Source organism: Pangasianodon hypophthalmus, chromosome 13 (genome assembly GCF_027358585.1).
Source record: "Pangasianodon hypophthalmus isolate fPanHyp1 chromosome 13, fPanHyp1.pri, whole genome shotgun sequence".
NCBI classification, from domain to species: Eukaryota; Metazoa; Chordata; class Actinopteri; order Siluriformes; family Pangasiidae; genus Pangasianodon; species Pangasianodon hypophthalmus.
This window is the reverse complement of record NC_069722.1, coordinates 19,673,893-19,695,010: the sequence shown is the minus strand read 5'-3', so window position 1 is coordinate 19,695,010 and position 21,118 is coordinate 19,673,893. Positions and strand designations below refer to the sequence as shown.

Sequence of the window (21,118 nt, the reverse complement as noted above, 5' to 3'; positions counted from 1 at the left end):
GTTTTATTCCTGTCTCTGTCATCGTTTTTTATGATTTCTTTGTTTTTCTGATTGTGTGCACTTGTTCTTTGTAGCGCCTAATTTGGTTACAATATGCAGTTAGGTCCAGAAGTATTTGGACAATGACAGAGTTTTTGTGATTTTGCCTTTATACACCACCACAATGGTGATCGAAGTGTAGACTTTCAGCTTTATTTTAAGAGGTTCCACAAAAATATGGCATTTACCATTTAGGAATTATAGCCATTTTAAGCAAAATACTTCCATTTTCAGGGGCTCAAAGGTATTTGGACAATTGACTGACAAGAAGTTAATTGACCAGGTGCGGTCCATTCTCCTGTTACTTCAAGACAAATGAAGCAGATAAAAGGTCTGGAGTTGATATCAGGTATTGAGTTGGCATTTGGCAGCTGTTCAAATGGAGCTACCAATATGAAGTCCAAGGAGATCTCAGTGCAAGTGAAGGAGGCCATCATTAGGGTGAAAACACAACATAAATCTATAAGAGAGATAGCAAAAACCTTAGATGTGGCCAAATCAACAGTTGGGTACATTGTTAAAAAGAAAGAAAGCACTGGTGAGCTCAACAACATCGAAAGGCCTGGAAGACCATGGAAGACAACTAAAGTGGATGATCGCAGAATCCTTTTCTTGGTGAAGAAAAACTCCTTCACAACATCAACAGAAGTCAAGAATACTCTGGAGAAGGGAGGCGTATCATTGTCAAAATCTACAATCAGGAGACGCCTTCATGAATGTAAATACAGAGGGTTTACAACAAGGTGCAAACCACTGGTAACATTCAAGAACAGGAAAGCCAGATTAGACTTTGCCAGAAAACATTTAAAAAAAGCCTCCCATGTTCTGGAATAAGATTCTTTGGACTGATGAAACCAAGATTAACTTGTACCAGAATGATGGGAAGAGCAAAGTATGGTGAAAGGAAGGAACAGCTCATGATCCAAAGTATACCACATCATGTGTCAAATATGGTGGAGGCAGTGTTATGGCATGGGCATGTATGGCTGCCTATGGAACGGGCTCACTGGTGTTTATTGATGATGTGACTGCTGACAGAAGTAGCAAGACGAATTCTGAGGTGTAGAGAGCTATACTCTCTGCTCACATTCAGCCAAATGCTACAAAACTGATATAACGCCGCTTCACAGTGCAGGTGGATAATGACTCTAAACATAATGCGAAAGCAACTCAAGACTTTTTGAAGGCAAAGAAATGGAATATTCTTCAATGGCCAAGTCAGTCGCCTGATCCCAACCCAATAGAGCGTGCTTTTCTCTTACTGAAGACAAGACTAAAGGGAGAAAGACCCACAAACAAGCAGCAATTGAAGGTGGCTGCAGTGAAGGTCTGGCAAAGCATCTCCAGGGAGGAAACTCAGAATTTGAGTTTTGAGAACATGGGCTCCAGACTTCAGGCAGTCATTGACTGCAAGGGATTTTCATCCAAGTATTAAAATTATGGTTATATTTACAATTGTATATATATTTACCATTTTGTCCAAATACCTTTGAGCCCCTGAGGTACTTTGTTGAAAATGGCTGCAATTCCTAAATGGTAAATGCCATATTTTTGTGGAACCTCTTAAAATAAAGCTGAAAGTCTACACTTCGATCACATCTTGATTGTTTTATTTCAAATCCGTTGTGGTGGTGTATAAAGGCAAAATCACAAAAACTCTGTCATTGTCCAAATACGCCCAGATCTAACTGTATATGCACTTTGTGTTTTCCTTTGAATTGCTTTTACTGAATTTCTATCATGAACACGATGTCTGGAAAAACCCAACTAAACCTCATGCTGAGCACACGCATTCTCTGTTAATACTGTGTGTGTTGCCTGCCTCTCTCTCTCTCTCTCTCTCTCTCGTTTGCATTTTTAAGTAGTTTATATTAAAAATGAAAATATTTCCCTGAACAAGTGTGTGTTAAGTAGTGAAGCTCCTTCACGAAGCATGCATTTAGTGACTTATTATTACTATTATTACTACTTATTACTATTACATTTACTAAAATTAAAATAGTTTTGATTCGTTTAACAATTTTCTTGTGTTTAAATGTCTATTATTATTCCAAAGAAAAAGAAAAATGAAGAAAGCCCTTCTATGAGCACTTGTGTCCGTGCTTTTGACTGGTAGAGTATTTATATTAGTGTGCGTTTATATTATTGTATATGCGGCCCTGCGTCTCCAGTCACTCTTCCTCTTTCCACCCGTCTTTCTTTCTTTCTTTCTTTCTGTGTCTAGTTCTTTTTTCCAACTACATTTAGCTCTCTCACTCCATTTCTTTGTCTCTTTTTATCCCTATCTTGGTCATTCTTTTGTGCGTATCTCTCTTTGTCTATCTGCTTTCGTTTCCTTTCTTCTCTTTCCCTCATCCTCCCACTCTCTCTTCATCATCTCTGCTCCTGTGCAGTGCTGCAGTAGAAACGCACTCCTTTGACCCCTTTCATACACTTGTAATTGTGTGTGTGTGTGTGTGTCTGTGTGTGAGAGAGAGAGACAGAGACAGAGGCAGAGAGAGATGTCATTGTCATTATCTTTCTGCTGAATGGAGGAATATTAATTCAGTTGAGGAAGAGACAGCGTGTCAGAGCGATTTTGTGTGTGAACTTGGCATGTAACAATAATCTATTATACAATGATTAACAGGCACAATATTGTTATCATGGACTCTTCACACTTCCAGTCAAGATTAGACTGGGTCCCTTATAAGCATGTGTCCTTCTTGAAGAAGGCAATCCCCCAATTCTGGTTATAAAACATATCAGAAAATGTTTTTGTTGTTCATATAATATATTACGATGTATATCACTTATAGTACAAAATTGATGTATGGAATTATAACATAATGCTAATGATTCACATTCCATTATCATGGTAAACAGCGCACTTAATTATGAATCACAGACACTACAGCAGGAACAGAAGTCTTTATCTGAGCTCCTAAATACAAATGCATTTATTGTATAGTGCTTTGTAGTATGTGTGTGTGTGTGTGTGTGTGTGTGAGAGAGAGAGAGAGAGAGAGAGAGAACACCACTGTAATGCCTGTGAAAGCTTAATATTTGTCCCGTATGTGTTACAGTAAATAATACACAAATAAGATTAGAAGAGTACTAATTGCAGAGTTTCGCATGTTCTCCTCATGTTCCTCTGGGTTTTCTCCCGCCTCCAAAAAAACCATGCTGGAAAGGTGGATTTGGCCCCTAGGTGTGAATGAGTGTGCAAATGTTTGTGTGCAACTCGTATTCGTGACTCACGCCTATGAAGCTCCTGGGATTGGCTCTGGATCCATCACGACCCAGACCAGGATAGAGAGATTACTGAAGCTTAATGATTAAATGAATTAATGAATATTGATCAGTGTTTAATGGTTGATTGGTTCTCTGTCTCTGTCTGCAGGACCCACGCAGTAAACACAAGTTTAAGGTCCATACGTACTCCAGTCCGACATTCTGTGATCATTGTGGCTCCCTGCTGTATGGGCTCATTCACCAGGGCATGAGATGTGAACGTAAGTAACACACTCATTCGGGTCTAAGAGAGCAAAGCAGTGTGTGTGTGTGTGTGAGTTGTCATGGTAATCAGTGGTACTCATCCTGGTTTAAACAGACTAACCCTACCCTAAATGACCTCCAGCTTATTTGGCATAACTCTGTCTATGCTTCTTTCAAGAACAATTCTGAATAACCTTGTTTAAGCTTAACTGTTATAATTCTACCTTAAGCACCTAAACTTCAGCCTAAATGCCCTAACTCTATCCTGACATTCTAACCTCGTTCTGTATTCTCTAGCTCCCTCAATCCACAATGCCATAACTAGACTCTAAATGCAACTAACTCCACCTTAAATGCTTTAACCCTGTTGTAACTATAGTTTAAATACACTACTTAAATGCCCAAAATTTACCCTAAATGCACAAGGTTTTTTTTCTATCACAAATGATCTAACTCCATCCCAGATGTCAGTGTTCCACCCCAAACATCCAATCTTCAACTGCAAATTGAGTTAAATGCCCTATTCTCACCCTAAATGCCAAAATAATGTAACTCCTTCCCAAGTGTCCAAACTACTCCCAAAATACATCCAGTCCATCCCAAATACCCTAAAGATGTGTGTAAAGGCATGTAACCTTGCTCTCACACTCACTACATCTTAACCACTATAACTGTAGCATCTTCATATGTACACATATACTACATGTTAGAAGCTATCATTAGTTCAACATAATGCCAGTGTACAGACTTCTCACCAGTCGCTGTAAGACCAGTTATGTTAAATCATAAGTTCTTATTATAAAATAATAAATGTTATCAGTCTGCAAGATGGCCACAGAATGTGTACCACTCTCAGTAATAGGGATGTAACCATATGCGAATATATTATTTAGATAACGTATCCTAAATGAATATGAATACAGATACGACCAATATGTTGCGTATTTGTTTTTGTGTTTTGTTTTCTTACCAAAAAGCTTCAGACAAGATGTGTGAATCGGGACTCTGATCTTGCAAGATGAACAAAAAAAAAAGTCACGCCCCAACAGAGTTTTTTTTACTGTGATGTTGAGTTCTAAAGCACAGCTTGTCAATGCTCCTTGGAGGGGTTGCCAGGTTTCAGCAAAATTCCCAGCCCAACTACAAAAAACCACACAAAAAGACAGAATCAAATGTTTGGGCATAGGAAAAGTCAGTTACCTTTTTCTTTTATTTTCATTGTCTTTTTGGGAGCAGGTTAACAGTGGTACACATTTCTGATTTGCAATATCTGAAATATGCAGCAGTTAAACAGACCAGGCATCCTACACACACACACACACACACACACACAAAACATATTTTTACCATATTTCTGTACAAGCAAATGAAATGTGCATTTTGAGTCACCGTTCCATATAGCTCCCACAGACTGCACACTGTGCACTGAGCTGCATATCTCTGGCTCTGGCTCTCCAAACAGTAATCACTTAATTCATTTAAAAAATATTGTAGAACTTGTACATTCATTGCACCTCTTCGGTCTCCATCGTTATCAAAAGAAACGCATGGTCTCAGAAATGCATACGGGTATTATAATGAAATGCAGGGCAATTAAAGGACCATAGTTTGACTCACAGAAGCACAGCAGGTATGTCCCAGCTTCATAGTAGATTCTGATAGTGTTACCAGTCATCTTTCTGGAATGTATGAAGTAAATCTGATAAAATTTTATAAGATAATGATTGTTGCCAACTGTAGCCTAAATTGGGTTATACCCCTAATAGACATATAGACAGAAAGAAAGAAATATAGACAGATAGAAAGATAAAATGAAGGACATATAGAAAGAAATATAGACAGATAGAAAGATAAAATGAAGGACATATAGAAAGAAATATAGGCAGACAGACAGAAAGGAATATGGATAGATAGATAGATAGATAGATAGATAGATAGATAGATAGACACAGAAGCACAGATTGACAAGCATAGATAGAAAAGATAGAAAGACAGAAAGAAAGACAGGTGAAGTTGTTATGGCTGCAGACTCGCAAAGCTATAATTAACCTTGGTTAGTTTCCCCTATTTCCACTCTGTGTGTGTGTGTGTGTGTGTGTATCTGCCTCTCTCGGCCCTCCACACTGTTTACACTCCAGCTAGCACTCGTCCTCCAGCTCTCTTCTGCTTGAACTGTGGAGGAGTGTTTCAGTACCTCAGGAAGTAAAGTGTATGTGTGTGTGTGTGTGTGTGTGTGTGTGTGGATAGGGATTTATATGTCCCTGAGTGACAGTATTTATATTTATGCCTTTATCTACTGTACATAATTATCTTTGCTTCAGCATCATTAACAACACCATCATTTTCACAAGGAGTGTACCTGATCTCATACTGTGTATGAATCAGATATGATTGGATTTAATATATTTTCTGATCTGACACATTGATGCAGATCTTGCATGTGAACACAGGAAATAAAATGGTGCATCTTTAATTCTCATTCTCACCATCACCATGATTATTATAGTTACCACAGGAATTATTGTAATCACCGTATTTAGTATTATCACCACTATCACCATAATCACCATCATTATCATAATCCACATAACCATTATCTGAGTCACCAATACAATGACCATTATCATAATCACTGTCATCACCACCACCGTTTTCATGATCATAATCACCATGGCTATTATTGTAGTCACAATCATCACTATAATCCTAATCACCACCATCATCACCGTCGCCATGATCATGATCTCCACTATCATCATAATCATCATATGATCATTATCACGATCACAACCATCATCACTGTAATTATAATAATCACATGGCCGTCATCATGATCATCACCATCACCCTAATTATAATAATCACATGGCCATTATCATGACCACCACCATCATCACTGTAATTATAATAATCACATGGCCATTATCATGATCACCACCATCATCACTGTAAATATCATGATAATGGCCATGTGATTATTATAATTACAGTGATGATGGTGGTGGTCATGATAATGGCCATGTGGTTATTATAATTACAGTGATGATGGTGGTGGTCATGATAATGGCCATGTGGTTATTATAATTACAGTGATGATGGTGGTGGTCATGATAATGGCCATGTGATTATTATAATTACGGTGATGGTGGTGATCATGATAATGGCCATGTGATTATTATAATTACGGTGATGGTGGTGATCATGATAATGGCCATGTGATTATTATAATTATGGTGATGGAGGTGATCATGATAATGGCCATGTGATTGGCCATTGTCATGATCACCACCATCATCACTGTAATTATAATAATCACATGGCCATTATCATAATCACCATTATCATTACAATAATCAGAATAATCATGTGACCAATATCATGATCTCCACCATTATCACAATAATCAGAATCATCACATGACCATTATCATGATCGCCACCATCATCACTGTAATTATAATAATTACATGGCTATTATAATAATCACCACCACCATCATCACAGTAATCAGAATCATTGCACGAATTTTCATAATCACCTCCATCATCAGAATCATCACATGACCTTTGTCATGATCATTATCATACCATCACCATCATACCATAAACATCCACCATGACCATCTTAATAATCACATTCCATCACCCTAACCCTCATCATGAAAATTGTCATTAACATTGTCATAATCAATGTCACCATGACAATTATCATATTCATTATTTTCACCATCATTGCCAGCATATTTTCACGGCCATAATGACCATCATCGACATTATCGTCATCAGCATCATCACTACCATCATTATCATTATGATCTTTATTATCACCAGCGCCATTATTATCCCACTATCCGGTATCACACAGTAGAGGATGGTTTCCTTTTTGAATCTGGTTCCTTTCAAGGTTTCTTCCTTATTTTATATCATGCTGGTTCGCTCATTAAGGATCTAAACCTACATCAGGATTCCTGTAAAGCTACTTTGTGAAATATATAATGTCAAAAATGTTATACAAATACAATTTAATTGAACTATCTCTATCATTGCTGTCACTTAATTATTAATTATTGGATTAACTATGGTTATAGGGTTAAATGGGGTTGTAGGATGCATTATATTAAATAGGGGTGTAGCTAAAGGTAGCTAAAGATGGCCTTCTACTGATGACCAGATTCAACATTATCAGTTAATTTAAATGCTAGATTTAATTAACATCACATTCAGAAACTTCTCCCTCTCTCTCTCTCTCTCTCTCTCTCTCACCCTCCTCTGTCTCTCTGCAGATTGTATGATGAATATTCATAAGCGTTGTGTTGCCAATGTGCCGAGTCTGTGCGGAACCGATCACACTGAACGCAGAGGACGCATCCAGATCACCGCTAACATCAAGAACAATGTACTCACCGTATGCAGTGAGTGTTGCACACAGACACTAACACACTAACATTAAAAAGATCATTCCACACTGTATGACCATGTCTAACCTGTTATATGGTTTAAACAGAGCCAATGACAATATTAAATTAAACAAGCTATTTATTTGTGATTTACATTTCTTATTTATCCCTTAAGATAATAAATATCTGTTCTATAAAGTGGCCCAGGCAAAAGATTATCACACAAAAACAATGAGCAATATGAGTGGAGTATATAATCGTTTTTTTTTAAAGCATGACTTTGCTATGGGCACTCTGTACACAGGTGTGTGAAACAGGTGTTTTTCCTCCTCAGTGGCCACAATGCACATAATGAACTCAAACATTTAAATTTAGTGCAGAAAGAGGAACTGAGTCAGTGAGCCATACTCTTACATGCATCACCAAATTGCTGAAATATCTTAGTGCTTACACGCACTTTACACCAACACACAGAGAATCTTATCCCACATTTCCACTGTCTCACTGACATAAAACCAGAACCATAGAATATTTGAAGCTTGTATCTTCAGAAATGGCGTTAGTTAAGTTAGTTAGTTTGACGTTAATTGTAGAAAATGTAGAGATGATTTTTATGAATAGAAGGCATTCAACTAGTGACAGCTGTTTGTTTGCGATTGTTACTGATTGGCTGCATGACTGCATTAATGATCTACTATCTGGGATAGAAAGAAATCAGCCCCAGCCTCACTTCTTCATACCATTCTGTGTGTTTTACTTTGGACGGTTGGTGGTGCTGTTGCACTTGGTTCCTCAAAGGTCCAAAATAATCTGCTGTAAAACTGATTCCCAGATTGGATTGCTTTTGTATAACAGCATGACTCGGACAGTAGTTTCGGCTGTAGGTTTACATTACAATAGGTTTACATTAATGTGCTCGTTCTTATACATTATTGTTTCTATAGTAACAGCTATAAATCATTATTATTTTGTTTAAAAATCGTGTTTTTTCATTTAGTACTGCACTTCAGAAGCTACATAAGATATTTACATGTTTCTCAGAAGACAACATAATAACAATTTACACAGATCATCCTGTTCAAAAGTTTACATCCCCCCAGCTCTTAATGTAGTGTGTTGCCTTCTTGAGCATCAGTGAATGTTTGCACCTTTTGTAATAGTTGCGTATGAGTCCCTCAGTTTTCCTCAGTGTGAAAAGATGGATCTCAACATCATATAGCTGCTGTAGGAAAGGGGTCAAATATGCAGAAGATGCTGGAAAAGCAAAGAAGGTGCAGAACCTGGATTTTTCTGAAGAACAGTGGGCAGTTTAACTGCTCAGGACAAACAAAGGACTCATGAACAACTATCACAAAACATAAAAACAGTCATTGATCATCCAGGTAACACACAGTATTAAGAATCAAGCGTATGTAAACTTTTGAACTGGTTCATTTGTGTAAATTCAGTTATTATTGTGTCCAGTGGACTATATATAAACGTCTGTTATGTGAAATAGCTTATTCAGGGCAGTACTAAATAGAAAACAAAATGCAATTTTTATGATCCCTCTCTTTTTTTTTTAATTATTAACATTTTGCAGATTCTGTAAGGCGTATGAAAACCTCTGACCCCAACTGTAATCTAAGACTAATAATTAACTCACTAAAAATATGTTGTTTAACAAAGAAAAATCTATAATCATTAATGTGATGAAGGTTTTTTTTCTTTTTTAGAAGTTTTTTGTTTATTTAACATTTATGGAAGGAATCTCAGGTGTCAGCGCTTTGTAACAGTCACGATGCTTTGTAAAGCTTTCCAACACAGGAAAGTCTTCCAGACAGTGTTGTTTATGCTTTCTTGGTTTATTGGTAAAAAGATAAGCTGTTTTTTTTAGAGAGATAGAGAGAGATAGAGAGAGAGAGAGATGCTGGTGAGGGAATGGCTGTTTAACTTTGCTATAATGAAAGTGATAACAGGAACTAGCTTGTCTCACATTAAATCAAACTATAAATCATTAAAAAAACGTGACGTGTCACTCATTAATGGATAGTCGTGATGTTTTATGAAAATATTACGCTTTGAGATGGTCCCCTTCATGTATCACACCACCCCAGCATGTATTATTTTTGTATACTGGTGTGGTATTTCATGTTTTATTTTTTTACCTAATTTGATGTAGATGCCAAAACTGAAACGTTATACTGATGTATTTTTGTCATTGAAAGACGGCAGGGTTTAGCCCATTTATACCAACCGCCCCTGCATACACTGTACATATCAACTGCCACTTGTTATAATTAATATAACTGTTGAAAGAGAACTAGTTTCTGATATCTTAGTGTAATATAAGATAATACCCCTGACTGTGATATCAGTTAGCAGTTAAATGACATCATTAACAGCAGTAAAACATATCAGTCATATCTGTTGAGGTCACTGTACATAAAGAAATAGATTTTATTTAGAAAACATTCGTATCAGTATTCAGTGTGCAGACTTTGCTAGATTTAGTAACTAATTTGACTCCGGCTATTATTTTGTACTCAAATCTAAACAGCTGAAGATGCACTAACTGGTGATGCGGTACTGCAACATTTCTTGGATTGTGCCACCCCCTAGTGGTAATCTCTGAATACAGTACAGTTAGCACAATGCTTTGGGAGATGCTCCTGTTGCTGATTTCTGCACCACGCGCAATAATTGCACTACAGTCTACTGCACAGTACTACTGTAGAAATGTAGCTGTACAATATGTGAGATTAAAAGATGAAGCAAAATTAGACAGAAAGAGAAAGACAAAGAGAGGCAACAATCAGAAATCATGATTTGGCATAGTATAGAGACTGCATCAAACCTACTTGAGACAAAGCCGGACATTTTGTCAAAGAGAAACACTAAGAAGCTTGTCTAGCAGTGATATTAGGACTGCTGCTCGAAATGGTAACGTAGCTGCTGCTGTAGATCTCGTTAAATAATTTTTCTTATTAATTGCTATTATACTACAGAGCTGTTGAATTCTCCATTCTGATTGGTCTGAAGTTGTTGATTAATTTCCTATAACAGCAGCCCTGACCTTAGTGCCTTCTGTAAGGCAAATCATATGTTTATATGAATGCATTCATTCTAATACATCATTGTTTGTATAGTAAATTAGGGATTTGTTTGGTGGATGCTCCACATAAAAAATTTTTTTATAAAGTTTGTAAATGTTGATATGGTAATGTCTTCTTAGTAGCGGCAAAAAAACATTATCATATCTCCAGTGGCGACATTTTGGGAACATCCGAGGTAAAGTTTTCAGGGTTTTGCGGTTTCTCAGCAACGTGAAAAGTTTTTTGTCTTTCTAACTTTAAGAGAGAGAGAAGAAAAGACAGACTGGGTCTCTAAATAAGAGAAAGCTAAACGCAAATAGTGCATTCTCATTAACAAGGCATTTCTTTCAACAGAACTGCTGCTCATTCGATGTTTTTTGTTTTTCGCACCACGAACTTTAGAGACAATTGTGTGAGAAAATCCCAGGAGATCAGCCCATCTGGCAGAATAACCATGCCACGGCTACAGAGATCACACGTTTTTCCCATTCTGATGTTTGATGTGAACATGCACTTTAGCTTTTGACTTGTATCTGCGTGATTTTAAGCATTGTGCTGCTACCACATGATGGCTGTTTGGCGCAGGTGTTCATAATAAAGTGGTCGTGAGTGTCGGTCAGTATCGTTTTAAATGTCAGCTGTTTGGCTTTCCTTATAAAAACGTTAACATTATAGTTTACTGGACTTAATTTTTGGTACATTGACAAGAGGATAAGAGAAAATATTGGTTCTCTTCTTACATTTTTGCCAGGTTTATGTATCAGCTAAGAGACATCTTTAGGAGTAGAAGAAGATAGGCTTTACTGTCACATATACAGATTTTCCAACATCAATGGTTTAGGTGTAGCATCTACAATTTTTGACCTCTTGCTGCAGCGATAAGGGAGGTACCTGAAAATGACGCTTTTCTGCTTTCTAAGCTAAAGCAGCAGTCACATTAAACACAAATAAAATTCACTTAAAGGGAAAGGATGCATGAAATGCGTGAAAGATGTGCATTTGCTTCTGCTAGCAGTTAATGTTCTTTATCTAGTTGAACTTTGACGTGTGAATTTGTGAATCTTGGCCTGGTGAGCCAACAAAAAGCAAAAGGGCGAGTATTTTGCGACAGGTCATTTGATAATAAAAGCAGAAGGTAAAACGTGCTGTGTTCAACATTTTCTTTTCAGCATGTATTGTATAATTTATAGTGACGTTTTTAATGTATTGAGCTACGTATTTTGTGTTGCGATTTGGGCGAACAATTTGTTTGTTTTCTTTTCATGTCAGTAATAATAGTGTAAAGACTATTTTTGGCAAAGTTTACATACTTACATCATGTTATATACATGGTTATTTCTGAGTCTTTGAAGGCCTTAAGTGACATCCTACCTGTAAAATTCAGTTCTTGCTTTTTAGTCAAATTGGCATCTCTGCATATACAACTACAATACAGTGAAGTACTTTTCCTCACATATATATAAGTTTGCTTATGGTTCAGCCATGATTGGCTGTTCCAGGGCTTGAGCTCACAGCCTTCTGTTATAAGCAGACCAAAGTGTTAACCACTGAGTCACAACTGCCATTATCAGGGCTGCTATACAGTGGGAGGAGGTCCTCTTTCTGTGAAGGCAGGGTATTTATACGCACTAGTATTTTTCTGGCTTCATTTCTGTTCCTCTGTACAGTCATTCTTTGTCTGTTTGTTGGTAGAAATTCTTGGCAGTGCTTGGCAGAATTAGCAATACTGTAACTACATATGGTCATGTGGTCAGCAACAGATGGTGAGACAGATAGAGATGGAGCAAGCGTGACAAAGAAAGAAAGAGAAACAAAGTGCAATAGAGAGACAGATGGAAAGAACTAAAGAAATGATGAGGACGCGGGAGTTTTCTGTGGGTCCAGCAGGTGGTGATGTTGTCTAATCATTTACAATACTTCGTTTTCTCGGTTCTGGTCTCTCTTTCTTAGTTCTGTTCAGTGGAGCTTTACTGTCATGATGTTACGTATGTATTTGTATGATGTCCGGGAAAAAAAAAAAAAACAGAAATACAGCTTTACGACGACAATACCAAAAAACAGAAATGGGGTCAAGAGGTAGAAAGAGGGACATTGGTGTGGGGTTGTTATTTCCTGTTTCTGTCACTCAGACGTGCTGTTAAAGAGAGGTGGGGCAGGGATGAGTCAAAAAACAGCAGGGCCAGTTAAACCAAGGAGAATACAAAATGTTGAGCAAAACAAAAATTCTCAACAGTGAAACATAAAATGAAACCGTTTACAGTTTTATTTACGTGGTCTGAAGAGTTATTGGATTTTTAGAAGATTTTGATCTTCATATTGTGATAGTGGCTCAAAATATGAATGCAATGATCAAAATGGTCAAAATGCAAGAGAGAAATGGAAATAGAGTGGAAATATATAGAGAGATGATCTGATCTAGTATGAAGTGTAAACATAAACATAGACCTAATCAATGAAATTAAATATTTTGAATTTACTTGACTGAGAATGCTACTGTGCACCAAATAGCCTTGATATTGACTATTCTATACTTAATGTCATTATTTTAATGGAGTAATATTATTTTGCTTTTTTTATGCAATATGTTTTATCACTTTTATTTTCTAAACTTATTCATTAGTATATTTATATTGATAGGTTTTTTAAATATGTTTTTGCTTAAATTTATATTCTGTTGTTTCTGATGGATATATTGACAATCTTTTGTTTCGTTGTTAAATTTACATGTATCCTTACACTATAGATTTATAGAATATGATATGAAATATGAAATATCATAAATCCTTAGTTACCAAAATGATTAGAAATGAATGTTGTCTTTTGGATTTAAACTCTTTGAATAATTAAATAAAAATGATGATAACATTTTATTAAAATTGAATAAGCATAGGGTATAATCAGGGTTGTTTTTTCATTGTTGATGAAAAAAACGTGGAACAGAGAGCTAATACAAATGAAATTTGGCATTTCGAATTATGATGCTGAAATCCGGTAGTGAGAAAAGCAGAGCAAGTTACTTGTTATTTTTGTCAGAATCATGACAGAGAGAGGAGACATTTCGCTGCAGATCGAGGGTGATGTGTTGTGGACAGAGTGTCAGGACTCTCTGTCTCCCATTTCTCACAAGTTTTGTGCTGCCCAAACAAATTCAACTTTCGTCAAAATCTATGTCAATCATTTTTCTTAGTTTCATTTAGTGGCCTGATAGTGAATATGACGTGAATATGATAGTGTAGTGTATAGATCTAGCCGAAACCATTATTTCAGGTAATTACCGTATTTACATGGCAATATGTTTACATATTGAACTGATTAATTGCTGCTTTTGACATGGAAAGCGACACACAGGCGAAATGACTAAAGTTGTGAGAACACTGTTGCTAGGCAACTGGGAAAAGTGGACACCTAACGTGGAAGCTAGTTAATGACTGAAATTAGCAATGTAGATAGCTATCACATAGTCATAAAATCATTATTAATATGGACAGTGTAAAGACCTAGTGACAGTAGAAACAAGACAAAGTCTGTGGAATATCATTTCCCTCATGTTTTTTTTTTTTTCTCAATGATTACTGTGTAAATTACACAGAATTTGCAATTAGCATTGATCACAAACGCAAATACTCAGAGCAATCAGAAAATCTCGTCTTCTGAAATGGTAAATCTTGTATTCATATGAAATCATATGGTGTTATAAACATGGTAAACGACAGTTTTTGATCTACTATAGAGCTGACCTGATAGAAAGAATTAACGCGTGTCTGCCAGCCAGACATTTTCTGTGGCGATGGTGTAAATGCCTACATAGATACATTTATGTATCTAATCTATGTGCTCCCTTGTGTGTGTTCTTACTAAGCGCACTGGGTGTAACACTCATCAGCTGGAAAATTAAAGTCTGTGCAGTCACACACACACACACACACACACACACACATTCTCTAAATGAAAAGAGCATCCTACCTCCCCTCAGGCTGCTCTCTGTTTTCTCCCAGGATTAATCAGTATAACGGTCGACTGTTGAGGTCAAACTCAACTGAACATTTTTTTAAATATTTATATGATAGATATTAGAATTTCTCCATCATTCTCTTAGTATGTTGTGTGGGTGTGAACAGTAGGTATGAACACACAGAGAAGTGTACTACCTCGGTCAGTATCAGGTGTTAAGGAGAAAGCACACTGGACTTTCTCCTATATTCTTCTTTTGGTTGAACAATAATAATAATAATTAGGCGATTATTATATTCGAGAAAATATAGTGGTTTGGTAGATAGCTAGCTAGTTTGTTTTCTTGCTGTGAACTATGACGATTACTGTAAAGTCAGCTGTGTAATATTTAGTAATAACAACTAGAAGAATAAAATATAATTATATATAAAAATATAATTAACCACTACCAGAAGCAAAGGCCTTTTTTAACATCTTATTTCCATTTTATAGCTTTGTGAATTTTTTTTGCCAGAGAAATTCATAACAAATAGGTAAATCGTTAATGGTATGTTACATTGGTATGAATAATGACGTTGCAATAAAACATTATTGATCCAATGGTGCAATGATACATCAGTGTAATGATATACCATGATATTCTGAAATAGAATGCTTGTTTTTTTTTTTTTTTTTTTGGTTTTGTTTTTTCATTATAAGTGCGCTCAATAACATTGAATAGAAAGAAATAGCATTCACTTGTTTGTACTGTCTTGCCACTAAACCTGCAGGGCTAAAGCCGCTCTCTTGATCGATTATAATGTTAGCATTATGCCCCTTTTATCTGAGCTTTTGAGTATCTAATGATTATATTCATGATTATATCACACCTTTATATCAGGCTGCCAGTTAAATTGGCTAAAAAAAAGAAAATTGCAGGCCACAGTAATGTCTAATATCAGCTAGCTAGCTATATGTTTAACTATGTAATGTAATGGAAATGTACAAGAATTCATGTGTGGAAGGTTTATTATAAAATCCAAAACGATATCCAACATCAAGATCAAAATGAGGCAGGTAGAACACAGAGATCCTCAAACAAATCAGACAAAGGTCAAATCCAGAGAACAGTCCTGACCAAAGGCAATGGTCAAAACAAAATAGCAAGAAATAGCAATTCTGGAAAATAGCATGCAGAACTTACACAAACATACTGTAGGAGTTGGCAAGACTTCACAACCTGTGCTTTATATAATATGTAAACAGGAATTTGGGTTGTGAGGCCCTCTGCAGGCATGGAGGAGTAATGACCCAGGTGGATGTGATGACTAAAAACTAATAATATGACATTAACAGAGAGCTAGGCTGACTAGATCTGCTCTAAGGAAAGCCTGCCATATTAACCAAAATATGGGCGCAACCGTGAACACTCATTATCATTTTGTGACCTCCATTTTGTTTCTCATGGCCACATTAAGCTAAATTATGCGCACAATTTAGTACATTGATTGTAGGAACTGTTTTCATGAATTGTCTGCCTTTCCAGTGGCAGAGAACTAAGAAGAAATACAAGCTAATGATACAATAGGTATAAATAACCTGGGAAACCTTTCTCCTAAAACCACACACAGTAAATGTCATCTTACTTATAGTGATAGCAAATCACCGGACTGATGATTCACGAGCACTGTTTATTAGATTTAGCCATTTAGGTAGCTGGCGACAATATGGCAACTATTCTGTGTGAAATGAATATGTATAAATGTTCACTGTCCAAAACTACATTCATGGTCCACTTACTTCTGCAAGCTCACTTTAATAAGACACTTCTATAAAAAGCTCGTGTTTGGGACAGACTCTTCCTCCTGATGGCCAATGATTCCTGGTTCAGAAAAAGTTGTTCTGATTGAAACTGCAGTGTGCATATGTGTTGTTTGTGTTTTTTTAGTCAAGGAAGCAAGAAACTTGGTTCCAATGGATCCGAATGGCCTTTCTGACCCATACGTGAAGCTCAAGCTCATTCCTGATCCGAAAAGCGAGAGCAAACAGAAGACCAAGACTATAAAGTGCTGCCTGAATCCGACATGGAACGAGACCTTCACATTGTGAGAAACTGTAACTTTATAAATAATAAAGCCTAAATGGAAAAAGCAGATATTGAAAAAGATGCCTTATAGAAATGTTATATGTTGTAAAAGATGAAAAAAAAAGCTTATGGTTAAAATTTGTTTGTAAGACAAATGTAAATAGTGAAGTTAATGCCCGTATATAAATATATTTCTCAAACAGAACATATTTTTAGTATTTGTTATAATAAAAAAATTGTTTAATAATTGTTTCATCAAATAGAAGACACAAAGAGTGTGCAAAGCTTCATCAGGAATACATTTAAGAGTTTAAAATATAAAATAGTTCACTGATTTCACATCTTTCTTGGTCACTGCTTAATTCCATAATATACCAGCTGAAGAAAATACCATTTACTAAGTTTTAATATTTGAAAAGTTTATGTCTTGTATGCATGTAATGCATGCATTTATGTGTTCAAAATAATCACAAACATTCTCAAATTGATCACTTATAATTACCAAGATAAACTGGTTCCGTATTAGATATTCTTTGCACATCTGCATGTGATATCAACAGCGTTTAAAAAGAACCTTTGAAAAGGGTTTCATTCACATTTACACTATTAACATAATACACACTCATGCCCACATTTTTTTACTCATTTATGTCATTATACTTGAGTTTCAAGTTCAGTTTACTTTTCCGGGAATCTCTTTAATATCTGAATTCGCGTGACACAAAATGCCGGGAGGTAATTCAGGGAATTATTTTTCCTAGATCACATGCAACATACCCACTATTTGGTTATACAATTTAACGAACTGCACACTCAAATTATTTCTTGTTATTTTAGTAAATCAGGGCCATGTCATAATATTTTGTCATACTATATAGCATTATCATATAACATATTACTACTATACAATATATAGATTATACACTCACTGTCCACTTTATTAGGAACACCTATACACACGTTCATGCAATTATCCAATCATCATGTGGCAGAAGAGCAATACATGAAATCATGCAGATACAGTTCAAGACCTTCATTTAATGGGCCAGATGTCATTGGTGCCAGATGGATTGGATTGAGAATTTCAGATGCTGATCTCTTGGGATTTTCATGCAGAACCGTACACAGAATGATTTGAAAAACAAAACCATGCAGTGAGCAGCAGTGCTGTAATCAGAAGCATCTTGTGAATGAGAGAGGTCAGAGGAGAATGGCTAGCCTAGTATGATAACTCAAGTGATTCAGCTCTAGTAACTCAACTATTTACAACCGTGGTGAGCAGAAAAGTATCTCAGAACACACAACAAAGTCAAATCATGAGGTGGATGGGTTACAACAGCAGAAGATCACATCGGGTTGCAATCCTGTCAGGCAAGAAGAGGAATCTAAGGCTACAGTGGGCAGAGGCAAACCGAAACTTGAAGAGTTGACGGTTAAAGAAAAAGACCAGGCATTTTTTTTTGCTGCTTTTTCACACTATTCTTTCTAAACTCTAGAGAGTGTTCTGCATGAAAATCCCAGAAAATCCCAGGATAATTGCATGAACGTGCAGGCGTACAGGTGTTCCTAATAAAGTGGACACTGCGTGTATGCTGTATTAGCAGTATTATACTCTACTATTTGACATAGTTGTTTGTGGCTTGGGAAGCAGACTACAGTTGTGGCATGAATGTGTTTGAAATAATAGATTATATAGAGAGTATTATATGGAGAGAAAGTCACAAACAACTGTATTAAATAGTATGACAAAATAACATGCTACCTATGATAATGCCACTTTCTCTCTCTTGCTCTCTCTCACTATCTCACACACACTCTCTCTCTATCTTTTAGCAATCTGAAGGAATCAGATAAGGACCGCAGGTTATCAGTGGAGATGTGGGATTGGGATTTGACCAGTAGGAATGACTTCATGGGTTCCCTCTCTTTCGGCATCTCAGAACTGCAGAAACAAAGTGTGGATGGCTGGTGAGACACTCACTAAAACATACACACACGCACACACACACACACACACACAGTATAGTGTCTGTCAGTCACTGGGAGCGTGACCTCTGTAGACAATTAATGGCTGTTTTAATTGTATTGTTCATACAATAGATTGCTGACCACATATCAGAAGGAAGGACAGACCTGTACAAATAGGTAGACAGTGGAACAGACAGAGAGACAGAAAAAACAGACCCCTCATTAATGCTTTAACCAAAATTGCATTGTTGCTGATTTCTGAGCTCAGTGTGTTGTTTGTGTGTCCCACATGAGCTCAGTAATGATGATGCATACACTTAACTACACACCTACACACATTTCCTGCTCACTCAGCTTCTCTTTATCTGAGGGGCTTCAAGTGCCTCCCTTTCATTTCCTCATTACTTTTCCTCTTCCACCTTCTGTATCTCTTCCTCTGCTTTGTCTTTCCATCTCTCTCTCTCTCTCTCTCTCTCGCTTCTCTTCAGCCACAGCTGAGGACTGATTTAATAGAGAGGAAGTAAATGGCAGTGTCTTCTCTAAGGGTTTTCAAGAGAGTCTGTAAAGTGCCCATTTCTCACACTGACACGCACACTCCACACACACACACACACACACACACACACTCGCTTACTCTCTTTCACACACTCCTGTAGTAGCTCTCTGTGTCTCTTTGACCTTTTGTTGCTCTTTTGTCTGAAAGGAAACAATTCCTCCGCTTATTATATTGTGTTAACTCCCTTTAGTGTTCTTCCCTTAGTGTGACAGTGTGACTCCATCTCTGATAGTATAGTCTCTGAGAGTTATAAAGACCTTTTGGATATTTGGATATATATGAGTGTGTTCTTCTTGTGTCCGTGTGGATTTCCGTAAGGTTCTACATGCCTGTAGGATGTGCTAAATTCCTCTCTAGGTGTGTGTATGTATGTGCATGGTGCCCTGTGAAGGAGTGGTGTCATATTCAGGGTGTATTTATGCCTCGTGCCCATAGATCCATAGAAGGAGGTTGTCCTATTAAGTAATTACTTGCCAGAACATGAGGTGGTGCATTTTGGTAATTTGTTTTTTTACAATTTGAGGACTCAGTTCAAAAGATGTTTAATCTTGGAGCAACTTTATATGTCTTATTGTGGAAAGTTTGGCTAGCTACTGTGTTGTCTACCGAGCAATTTGCTTTGCTTGGTATTTGAATAAATGCTAGGTAAATGCCCTTATTAGTAGTGGTATTATAATACTATTGAAGCAATAACAGTGTCTCTTGAAATGCTGTCCTGTGTCAATTAAGGTAGAAATTTATGTTGGACGTGTGTGGAATTCCTTGGCTTTATACACTTTAATGGATCACATGCAGTGGTAAAAATAAATGCATAATAAATTAAATCTGTGGTTCCCTTTTTGAAAAGATTTATGTTTTGTTGTTTAGTGCTGGACTGCAATTCATGTAAAATGTTTAAAATAAAATAAAATAGGATAAATTGAATAAAGTAAAGCCATTATTTTCTCTAAAGGTTGATATAGTTTTTCCATTAAATATTTGTTTTCCCCTTATCATTAGTTAGGATTTAAGGTACAAGCAGCATTTAGTGCTGTGTTATGATTTGGGTGCGGAATGCACACCCAAGCACAGCTAAGTGTGGCAATTATTTAATGAAAATATAGAGATGTTTGAGTGCAAATTAAAATCCTATTAAATCCCATTAAAATGCAACAAAAATACAGATTCTAAAGCGCTAACAGAATGTGTGGGACAGCTACAGAGGGAAACAGAGAAAACCAGAAAGAGAGAAAGACAGTGAGATTTGGTGAAACACACAGATTGAGAGAGAGAGAGAGAGAGAGAGAGAGAGAAAGAGAGAGTGACAGAAATAGTGGAACAGACATACTGAGTAAGCATTAGAAATCCCCCTGCACTGTGTGTTGACTGTTATTGACCCTACATGGAGATTAGCTTGTACAAACACTAATTAGCACCATCACACACACAGACAAACACACAAACAAACACACAAGTGAAGTAATGTTTTTTATCATCTGTTACCCAAGCACAAACACAATACACCCCAGTGATTTGTATCTATTACATAATATCCAACCTGTAACTGTAACTTCTTCAAAAGATCTGTCCTGATGCTGAAAAAGATTAATTTGA

At 36.6% G+C, this 21,118-nt stretch overlaps 1 protein-coding gene across 2 annotated transcripts in view; it reads left to right on the top strand.

The window, feature by feature from the left end:
- Positions 1-21,118, top strand: part of prkcbb (protein kinase C, beta b) — a 106,842-nt gene that overhangs the window by 35,377 nt on the left and 50,347 nt on the right. For both annotated transcript variants that reach the window (XM_026916503.3, XM_026916501.3), the window contains exons 4-7: positions 3,422-3,533; positions 7,798-7,926; positions 16,864-17,020; positions 18,835-18,969. In XM_026916503.3, the coding sequence (XP_026772304.1) occupies positions 3,422-3,533; positions 7,798-7,926; positions 16,864-17,020; positions 18,835-18,969 (533 nt within the window). The remainder of the gene's footprint in view (positions 1-3,421; positions 3,534-7,797; positions 7,927-16,863; positions 17,021-18,834; positions 18,970-21,118) is intronic.